This window comes from Vicia villosa, linkage group LG1 (genome assembly GCF_029867415.1).
Source record: "Vicia villosa cultivar HV-30 ecotype Madison, WI linkage group LG1, Vvil1.0, whole genome shotgun sequence".
Lineage (NCBI taxonomy): Eukaryota > Viridiplantae > Streptophyta > Magnoliopsida > Fabales > Fabaceae > Vicia > Vicia villosa.
In genome coordinates this window covers 65,758,365-65,769,725 of record NC_081180.1, presented here as the reverse complement: position 1 = coordinate 65,769,725, position 11,361 = coordinate 65,758,365, and the positions used below count along the sequence as shown (strand labels likewise).

Sequence of the window (11,361 nt, the reverse complement as noted above, 5' to 3'; positions counted from 1 at the left end):
ATTAATTTTGATTAAAATATTTTTTGAAATCTTAATATTAGATTATTAAATAAAGGTCAAGTACTATCTTGTATAAAGAGGTGTTGATGTCCTATATTTTTTATATTATTAATGTTAGAGTGTATGTTTTGTATCGTGTCAATGTATGTGCTTCGTAATAATTTTATAAAATTTAAAGTATATCTATTTTTATAAATATATTATAGATCATTTTTTGCCTCCAATATCAAATATTTCTGCATCTGCCAATGCATGTTACTACAATACACCTATAATGAGCTGAGAGTCATAGAAAAAATACAAATTTAAAAAATAAAACACAAAATTTGCAATATAATCTACAAGTAACTTCCATGAGTAATGAATTAATTTTATATTTTTGTCTATCTCTATTTCAAAAATAAGCTACTTTAATGCCAAAGTACATACTCCATACAAAAAGAACTACTATAAACAACAATTAATGAATAAAATCAATTTGTATTAAATTGCATTTTGCAAATGTGAATCTCAAACACTCCAAAGTTCTCAACATTGCTCCAAAACTAACACATTGATTGCCCATTTTCTATAACAAGACACCACACTTCATATCAACACATCCCCCCAAAAGAATCAACACATGATTGAGCTATACATATGTCCAATAATTGTTGCCTCATGTTTCTAGCGACGACCCATCTCCTTACTAGTGATCTCGCCGCTATCGGCAAATTCTTGACTTGACATTATTGCTTGTCTAAACTTCATCATGTCTGCATTGTATTGCATTGTATCATATTCTGAGCCTGAAGAAGTATAAGCACTGCTATGGCCTGAGGCTTTTATCATCCCTTCCTTCAAATCCTCTAGTGACACATCTCCTTCTAATGCTCTTACTATCTGCACATGATTAAGTTTTTTAATCAATGTCAAAACATGAATATACATGAACAATATGAGGAATTTGCTTGGTCATATTATGACAAATTTACCTGGCTCATTTTGGAACGCTTCTTAGCCGAATGACGAATGCTACTAGAAGCACAAGCTGCCAGTCTTATCATTTCTTGATTGTTGTAGTTTCCTTCCAAAAATGGATCCACCAACTCTGCGAAGTTTCCATCCTCTTCCAATGCTTGACTCAAGAGTGGTCGAGCCTATTCAGTACACGGTTTTACATTAATCAATGACTAAGCTTAATTATATATAATGATGTATATATAATGTTATAGTACTAACCCAGTCGACTAAACTTTCGTCCATGGCATTGCTTAAATCCAAAGGTCTCTTCCCGGTTAAGAGTTCTAGTAGCATGACGCCAAATGAGAAAACATCAGATTTCTCTGTCAGTTTTCCACTAGATGCATATTCTGGTGCCATATACCTATCCCAACATGAAATTTTATGATATCAATATAAATGTTGTCTTTGTCATTATTACTATATAGTTGTTGTTATTCAAATCATTGAATAGAGAATTACCCGAATGTTCCCATAACACGAGTTGAGACGTGAGTATTAGTATCGGTAGTCAACTTAGCCAATCCAAAATCAGCCACCTGTTTAAGATGAATAATTTGTAAAATCAATCTTCAGTAAGAAAATGTATAGGTAACATATGTGATAGCAATATAGTAAATGTGAGAAACCTTGGCTTCGAAGCTATCATCAATTAGAACATTAGAAGCCTTAATATCACGGTGAATAATGCGAGGACTACCTGAACAGAGAAAATTAATATACAAATCAAATATGATAAAGATAACGAGAGGATAAAAGTTTAAAAAATGGATCGTGTATAGAATATATCTGAATCTCACAATCTTCATGAAGGTAAGCAAGCCCTCTAGCAGATCCTAGCGCAATTTTCATTCTAGTAGGCCAATCCATAGTAGGCACACCCTTTCCTGTAATCAAATATATAAGATATTAATATCGTTATTAGTTTCATAAGTGCCCGTATATATCTATCTTTTATCCTTGTTGAACACGAATCTCAAAAGTAAAACCATATACACATACCATGAAGATGATGTTCCAAAGTTTGATTTGGAACAAACTCATAGACCAACATTCTTTGTCCACCACAAACACAATATCCAACAAGCGAAACAAGATGACGATGATGAACACGACTAATAATATCAATCTCAGCTTGGAACTCACGTTCGCCCTGTCCACTACCCGATTTCAAACTTTTGACAGCAATTTCCTTTCCATTAGGCAATATTCCCTTATGAACATAACCAAAACCACCTTGTCCTATAATATTCTCATTAGCAAAACCTTTAGTAGCCGACGCCAATTCTTCGTAACTGAATGTACCACCCTTGAGAGTAAGCGATAAGCCTGGAGAAGGAGGAGGCAAAGCGCCCGGCGGAGCCATTCCATACGAATAGTTTCCACTCATTTCGCCGCTATTCATCATAGGATGTGGTGCACCCCAAACTCCACTTCCATTTGGTGTATGTTGAACTCTAACTACATGTTCCATTCCATGTGGAACTGGACCTGGACCTGGACCTCCTTGCCAATTTGGATGAGGATGTGGTCCACTGTGGTAGTAATTACTCCCTGTATAAGTTATTTTAGAGCCCCAAAATAACTATATATCAATAAATTATTTAATTTTCTAAGTAGCTCTTTGTGTCAAACATAATTCGAAAATAGAATACAAAATCATTTTAACCAGCATAACATACTTACATTGCGATGAATGATCTTGCTCTGAAGTACGAAATAAGTAGTCTAAGAATCAAGAATCAGTCTTCATTCTTCCAATTGTTCTTCAAACAAATTATTCTAAACATGATATAAGTATGCATAATGCCAAGTATGATGATCATAATGTTTTTTAGGTTCTTTAGCATGAATAGAGACTAGTTTTATATGACATGCATTTCCTAAGAAAATATCTATCGCATTGGAAATATAATTGCATAAATTAACCTTAGAACATGCTTGGAAACATTTTTCGTTTTTTTTATCATAAGATGATGAATGTCATTCTGTATAAACTCTACCCAGATCTTATAGGGGATTTGGATTTTTCTCTATACACTTTGTCATGTATAAATGTAGTAAGCTAATTAAGTCGTCATGGCTAATACTTATACCACCTAATTTTTTATTATTCATTTTTATGGTATTAATCTATAATTTCTGAAAGAATGAGTTTTAGTAACTCGGTTTTTGGCTTAGATGTAAGTAAAATACGATCAGTGGTTGTTTTAGTTATAATTAGAACTATAGTTTTATGAATAATCCCACTTAAACTAAAGTTGATTAACTATTTGAGTTGAAGTACTTGGTTCTATCAAATTATTAATTGTTATAATTTACTACTAAGTTATGATATGATACAAAACTAAAAAAAAAGTAATAAAACTAAGACAAATTATTATCACCTCTTGCAAGGGAAGGATCTCCATGTGGACCAGGACCATAATAGTAATTTTGTTTTCTCCTCTTCTTCCTACAACAAACGAAACACACGGCAACGAAGAGAAGAACGAATAATGCAGATCCAATAGCAGCTCCAACTATAACGGAACTGTCATCACCCTTATTGTTACCGCGGTTAGAAGATTTGTCATTCGACGAACCTCCCTTGGATGATGATGATTGGTTTCCATTTCCAGAAGGCGATGATTTTTGCGATGAACGTGAAGATGATCCATCGGCATCATCAGGAGTGGCATTATCAGGTGTGGCATCATCAGGGGAAGAGTTGTGTGACATTGTAATTTCCTTGTGTCTTGTGTTGTGTTCCGGCAAATAAGGTTGTTGATTTTTTCGTTGAATCACCACAATGCCGGAAACACAACGTTAATTTACCCTATTGTGTACCTTTTCTTCTTACAATGTTTGAGAACCCTAACCTAGCAATAACAATAACAATAATAATAATTAAATTAAGTAATCAAGATCATGTTAATTAGATTTTTATATGTAGATAAAAAAATATATCAATGCATGTTATGTTATGATAAAAGAAAAATGGAGAGAAGAATTGGTATGAACCTGGAAAAGGGTGGAGAGGGTTCTCAAAAGAAAGAAAAGGAAGAAACAAGAAATTTTATCACATGCAAACACGAAAAGGATATGATCTTTGTGTTTGTTCCGTCAATGGTCTCCTACAAAGGAGGACCTCTTGCTTTGTTTAACTCAATTATAGGTTTTACCATTTTCTGGTTGGTGTTTAATTCATCATCAAAATTCTACACATGTAATTTTAATTAAGGATATTGATGGATCTATCTAATACATAACAAATGTTAACTTGAAATAGCGTAAAACTCCACTTTTTCCAAATAGAATACAACACTTTTTTTTTTAAAGCAAGAGATATATTAAAGGGAGAACTAAGGGTTCTCTAACCCATGTACAAAACACACGGTCCAAAGCCGATAAAAAATAATATTACAACCAATTACAATTACGACATAAAAGACAATGGGTCTTTGTAAAAATCGTAAAAACAACACATTTAAAGAAAACAATTAATACAGCTTTGTTAAATTTTAAAGGCTTTATAGTATTTTTTTAAAATTAATTTTTATGGTATTTTCCCTCTCATTCCCACTAGTGATACATTATAAATAATCAATTTTGTATTTTTTTGGTAGAAAGTAATTCCACTATGTTCACATTTCACCGCCAAAACTTGCATTATATATATGGAACGTATCAAATGAGAGCATTTTATAATAAGATGTGAGAGGAATAAATATCAATCATTGAATTCATCAAGAGAGAATGTTAATGCATTAATGTTGGTATTAATTTCTCTCTCTTGATGAATCTAATGGTTGATATTTATTCCTCTCATCTCTCATTATAAAATGCTCTCACTTGATATGCTTCATATATGTGTATATGTGTGTACATGGGAGCATATCAAGTGAGAGCATTTTTAAATGAGAGATGAGAGTAAGAAATATCAATCATTGGATTCATCAAGAGAGAGAATGTTACTACATTAATGAGGCTATTAATTTATCTCTCTTGATGAATCCAATGGTTGATGTTTCTTCCTCTCATCTCTCATTTAAAAATGCTCTCACTTGATATGCTCCCGTGTGTACATATATATATATATATATATATATATATATATATATATATATATATATATATATATATATATATATATATATATATATATATATATATATATATATATATATATATATATATATATATATATATATATATATATATATATATATATATATATATATATATACACACGCTCGTGTTTCCGTAGATGCATCTCCGAAAACACTTTTTTTTTATTTAACGTTGTTTTGTTCCATAGATGCATATACGAAACTAAACAAAACTCAGAAAACTAGAACAACAACATTTGTAACGATAAAACATTCATTCATTGATTAAAATCAACGTTGATTAAAAGATACATCGAAATTTCCAACAGAAAATTAAGAAAACTAAGAGATATAAGAATTTACAACAGTTAAAACAATGTCATCTGATCCATGCATAATTATAATGGAATCAACGTCGCCTTCCACTTCATCCCACCAACATTCCTTTTCTCAGGTCTCAAGCGAGGTCCTTGTTCTAAGCCTCTGGATCCTTCTGATGACTTCGCCGGGTTTGTACTCCCCCATCTAAAAAAGACACCATAGTCCTATTGAGTTGGTAGAAGGAATGGATGTTCCAAAATTTAACCGGCATGGGGGGTTTGACGGAAGAGAAAATAACATGCTCATCCCTTATGCGATAAACCGGTTCAAGATCGGGATGCTTGGATGATATTCTCTACCATGAACAAGGCCTTATGTGAGCCTTTTTGTGTTTGTGTTTGTGTTTAGGGCTTGTGTGTAATAATGCAACCCTAGAAACCCCAAATTTATAGAAGCCATTGGTGATTATGGACTGCAAAATTTCGGTCACAGAATGTTCCGTAGATATATCCACGGAAGGGTCATAGATTTCTCCATTTCGTAGATGAATCTACGGTAAAGACACATAATTTTCAATATCAGACCCTTCCGTAGATACATCTACGAAAGTTTCCCTGTTAGTTTTTTTAGCAAAACTGAATTCAGTAGCAGCTTAAAACACAAAAACATAAACACTTTGAAACACATAATATAGAGTGCATATATTACACTTTGAAATTAGATAAATACATCAAAAGAACTGTCGCCGGCTAAATCTATTAGAAGTTCTAATCTTGACTTTTTGACATTTGATTCCTTTTCGATGTTGTTCAACCTTTCGAAATCGTGCATCCTATCCATAAAATGATCCGGCTACGTATCGGAAGCGTCTGTATGATGAAGTGCCCATTCCGGTGACGTAGGTGGTATGGGGCATTCCAGTTTCAAGTAAACTCGCACAAAATGTTTTAATTTTACGAGTCATCCAACACACATAATACGATCATCAAAATTTGTAGGAGGTACGGAGCGGAAAAAAGTTTTTCGAAAAGCCATATCGTGTCAAGTCAATGCATACCATGTCATATGCGCCTGCAATAAGTGTCCCATTTCCTGGAATCTCATCCATTTTGAAATTGGTGCGTAAGCGCCCAACCAAGGAACAAGAGATTCGTTGATCGATTCAAATTTGGTTTGGTCTCCAAATACCCGCGTGTATGAGTCTTTATGGTTCATCAACTCTTTGATAAGTTCAAGACGGACAAGCTTATGGTCATCCTCTCCCTTACCAAGTAAAGCCCCGGAATCCACAATTACCGTCCCCAACCACATTGACGATCCGGTCGATGTATTTGTGCATAAAAATCGGCATCTCGTCGATGAATGGAATTTGGAGCAATATGCACCTCTTCGATTGATGGAATTTTTTGAGCAATATGTACCCCTTCAATAGATGGAATTTTTGTGTCAATAGGTGCCAGAGTCGAAACTTTCGGAGCAATAGGTGTAGGAGACAGTTTGCTAATGCAAGCTCTTTTGTTTGAACTTTTTTTAGATTTAGGAGTAGGTGAGTCGGGAAAGAGTTTGTCGACGTGCTCACAATATGAAGGATACCGTGTAGTCGAGTTGTCATTCGCTGTAGGCTTCACTTTCTCCGGAGCATCTGTAGATGTTTTTGATTAGATGCATTTTATGGTAAAACATAATTCTGAGTTTGGATGTCTTGACTGATGTCATGACATGCATGTGTGGTTTTCTGCAGGAGATGTGATTTTAGCTAATACATATTTTATTGGATGTCAAGCTGAATGTTGTGACATCAGTATCTGACAGCATGGGCTGTTATGTTTTCTGTTATGTTTCCTACTTTATCTCATGCTATATTTTAGGAAAGTAACTATTATGTGCTGACTGTATATCAGTAAGAGACCAAGCCATGGGCTGATTTTTAACACCCTGATATGTGAAAATTAGGTTAACTTGGTTAACCCTAATTTATGTTCTTTAGGCCCAAGGCCCAGGATCTGCATAATAGAAGACTGTTAGTCCTACTTTCAGAAACATAGAATTGAAGTGAATAATACTGTTTGCTGCGATTTGTACAAAACAGGGTACAACAAAAAGATGTCCTATGGAATGTTGAGACATGTTCTGTGACAACATGTCTTATGAGATGTCATATGTAGAAACTCGTGACATTGCACCTGCTGAGCTGGAATATGAAGATTCAGTATGTACTCAAAAGATGCAGAATATTATATGGAGTATTATGCAATCCTATGTGGCACAGGTTTAAAGGTCAAGAGAATCAAGTCAGAATATTGAATATTATGTAGTTACTAATTATGGAGATAATTTAGGAAACTTATGATTGAAGACTTTTCTTTTAGCAGAAGTTTTCTGCTGATTTGTAATAGCAAATAAGGTTGTGATTGAAGGCCTAAGTCCAGTTGGGAATATGTTATAAAAAGTAAGCTTTGTAACCTAGTTTAGAGGGGAAGCCAATTTTAGAAAGATGTAGTCTTTAGGGTTAGCCATATAAGTGAACCACCCGGATTATGGGATTGTCACTAATTTATGTCTCGAAGCCTGTAGGCAAGAGGTTTATTTTAATCACTCAGAAGCTGTGAAGTAATGAGTGAAGTTGTGTCCTTGGAAGAAGCTGTGAAGCAATTCCAAGTTTATTTGTGTCAGAGTTTTTTTTTTTGTGTTTGGAGTGATGCTCTCCAAACTGGTTTTGTATGCTGCAAGGGTTTGCAGCAGGTTTAGGTACCACTGGGGAGTGAGCAAAGGTTCTCTTATCTTAGATGGGTTTCTAAGGTATAGGTTTCATTGGGTAGTGATTAGGTAGCCAAAGGTTATTTCCTGTAAACCAGAGGTTGTTTACATAAAATAATACTACTAGTAGTGGAGTATTCTTCCTGGCTTGGTAGCCCCTAAATATAGGTTGGTTGAACCAAACTGGATTAGCAATTATGTTGTGTTTTTATTGCTTTCCTGCATTGTTATTTATATTCCTACCTTGTCTATTTTTATAATGTCAGATCAGATGTCAAGACATTCTTATATGACATCTGAGTCTGCTGTAACCAGAATTTCAATTGGTATCAGAGCTGGAATCCTGTCTGTTTCTGGATGAGATCCATGGGGGATACTTTCTAGTTATGTACAAGGTAGAAGATTGTTTGAACAAGGAGTGTTCATATTGTATGGTCCCTTGAAGTGGAGGATGGACCTATTTGTGGAAGACTAGACCAACCTGAACAGAGTTGTTATACCTTCTTGATGAAAGAAGATAATGAAGCTGGAATAAAGAGAGTTAAATTCAAATACTTCATGCGCTAGTGAAGAATTTGAATTGAATTGTTCAACTTATATTTAGCACAGAGAAGAAGATTGTCAAAACCTTCATGCGGGAGTGAAGATATTGATAAGGTAACTTTTGTGCTTATGTGTTTCCATCTGGTCAAGATATTGGTTAGGTCTAGTCTATTACTTGGTGAAGAAGCAAGCGTATTGTAGGGTTGATTTACTTTCAATCCTTGGATGTCATGCTTACAATTGAATTATGGAGTAAGCATTATGTAAATTCTGTTGAAATATGGCTATATTCCGCTGCATAGCTTCTGATACAACCCTCAAAGTGCTAGAAGAATTCTAGGGTTATATTTTTATCAACAAAGTATTTGGCAGATTTTTCAACTATATTAAAAGTGTCAAAGATACTTGAGTCCTTCTCAAGTCCACTCATAAAGACATTTATTAATAGAGTTTATGATTATCAATTGATCAATGAGTCTCATATACATCTGCAAGTTGTTTGAAGATCTTGAAGATTATCAAGGATAATATGTTCCAGGGAGATGGAACTGATGTTCTATGGGATGCTAGAACATTATTACTACTGGTATGCAGCTACCAGTTGAAGAATAGATGTTTTGGGTGCTAAGCAAATGTAGTGTGAGTACATATGTTTGGAACTTACTCCTGGTCTGGAAAAGGAGACGTTTGTTTTGTATTAGTTGATCAGGACACGATCAACAATGTTTTTTACTCCAGATGTCAGTTTATTTCTGACCTAAACTTACGGGAGTATGGAAGTTGAGCTCAATGCAAGTAAAAGGATTCATAAAAGTATTATCTACAATCCCTTTATGAGAAATCAAGATAAGCATATATCTGGTATATCCTTCTGATCAAAGGAATTAGATATGTGGAATTTTATTCATGACCATAGAACAGATTTTGTTTGGAGCTGAATACTGTGATCCAACCACAATGATTAACGGTCCTGAGTATTGACTACCCAAAATGTTATATTGGAAGGGTATTGTCTGAAGAATCAAGGGAGACAAATTGCTTTGAAGAATCTGCATATTTCTGTGTCATGCCATAAGGAAGTCTATTCTAGAAACCTAGTTGAGGGAATCTCCTCTGTAGGTATAGACTATGGCATCCATCATCTCAAAATCAGAATGAAAGTCTGAAGAAAAGCTTATTGAGATGTGGCTCATATTATCCATTGGTTATGTTGATTGTTTGGCTGTGAAGGTGGTGTTTATTGTGCTTCCTATGTTCCCCCTAAGTGTTATGGATGAGATATTATGGATGTTACCCACAAAACCATATGGATGATGTCGTAGCAGATGTTGAAACATCATCTTAATGTCTTCAGTCATGGAATGTATGTGTTGTTGCCTGGAAGTAAGTGTAAGTGTGAAGAAGTAATCAGTCAGGATAATCTAGTGTGAGTAGATAGTTCTAACTGACCAACTGGTAGGTACTTTGACGGGAGACTAAGTACTTATTAGTATGTAACCTGAATACCAAACTGCATATACTCTGTCGGGAGCTGAGTGTTTGTCTAAAGGATTCATGGTATATTGTGAACTGAATGTCAATATTAAAGTTCACTATGATCTTCACAAGTTGAGGATGTTTGACAACATTATTTGGTGATTATTTGAAGAGCTGATTCAATTAAGGAGATGCATACAGATGTTGTCGAATATCTTGATGGGATATGGATATCTGTGTGATAACTGTGTGGAAATTTGAATCAAGAAGAGATAAAGTATGTGTTGTATAGAAGAGAATGTGCTACATGAAGATGTAACATCCCAATTGTTGAAGACACCGGAGATTGAAGAAGGCAGATAAGGTTCAAACTTATCTTTTGAAGACGTACTCATGGGTAACTTTGTGGTTTCTTCTATTACAAGTTACAAAGTGTGGCAATCTGAATCTTGTGTAGAAAGTAAACTAAGGATTCCTAATTTAGAAACCGTGGCAAATTCCAAATAAAGAATGCTTCAAGTATTATAAGTACCAACATCAAAGATGTCCTTAATTTGTATATCTCAGGGGGGGTATGGAGATCAGCAAGGACAATGTAATTTTGCTACTACTCATATGGAAAGTCTTTCAAAGACTAATCTTTCAAAGCCATAAGAACATTGTCAAACAAGAAGTTAGGACATAACTCAAGGCATGCTTTATCCTTGGAAACCAACAGGGATAGTTCTTATTATTTTCATCTAAAACATGTATTAATGGTTTGTATCACTTGCTCTAACTTAGTGCATGTTCCAACCAATGCACAAATTCACCTGATGCAGTTCTTATTAAAGTAATTTCTCTAAGAGTCTAAGTATGTTATTTAAGTTTCTCAGGTTTCTAGAGTCTTTCTTTTCTTTTTCTCTTTTCTTGAGTCTTGTTTGAGTCTTTCGTGTCCTTCTTTCGGATATGGGTAAGTCTAGAGTCTGTTAGAACAAGATTTGTTCTGATCAATATTCTTAGTTTTGATGATAACAATGTATATGAATTTTGTTAGAACAAGATTTGTTCAGATCAATATTCTTAGTTTTGATGATAACAATATATATGAATTTTGCTTGAGATAATGTGGTACTCTAATCCCATGCAATCTCCATTTCAGGAAATATATAAAGAGTATGCACAAATTCAA

General features: G+C 34.2%; 1 protein-coding gene across 2 annotated transcripts; it reads right to left on the bottom strand.

Annotated features, from left to right (window-relative positions):
- Nucleotides 1–460: 460 nt before the first annotated feature.
- LOC131608188 (proline-rich receptor-like protein kinase PERK4) lies at nt 461–4,154 on the bottom strand. 2 transcript variants are annotated; one of them, XM_058880117.1, is made up of 10 exons: nt 4,006–4,154; nt 3,390–3,863; nt 2,689–2,730; nt 2,005–2,556; nt 1,803–1,889; nt 1,632–1,702; nt 1,465–1,541; nt 1,222–1,366; nt 975–1,139; nt 461–882 (listed from the first exon to the last, which is right to left on the bottom strand). In XM_058880117.1, exons 2-10 carry the CDS (start codon nt 3,721–3,723, stop codon nt 667–669), a joined length of 1,689 nt encoding a protein of 562 aa, XP_058736100.1. In that variant the 5' UTR covers nt 3,724–3,863; nt 4,006–4,154; the 3' UTR covers nt 461–666. The 2 variants fall into 2 exon arrangements, with proteins under 2 accessions (XP_058736100.1, XP_058736106.1); XM_058880123.1 differs by lacking the exon at nt 2,689–2,730 and having other exon boundaries at nt 4,006–4,153.
- Between the last annotated feature and the right edge of the window lie 7,207 nt (nt 4,155–11,361).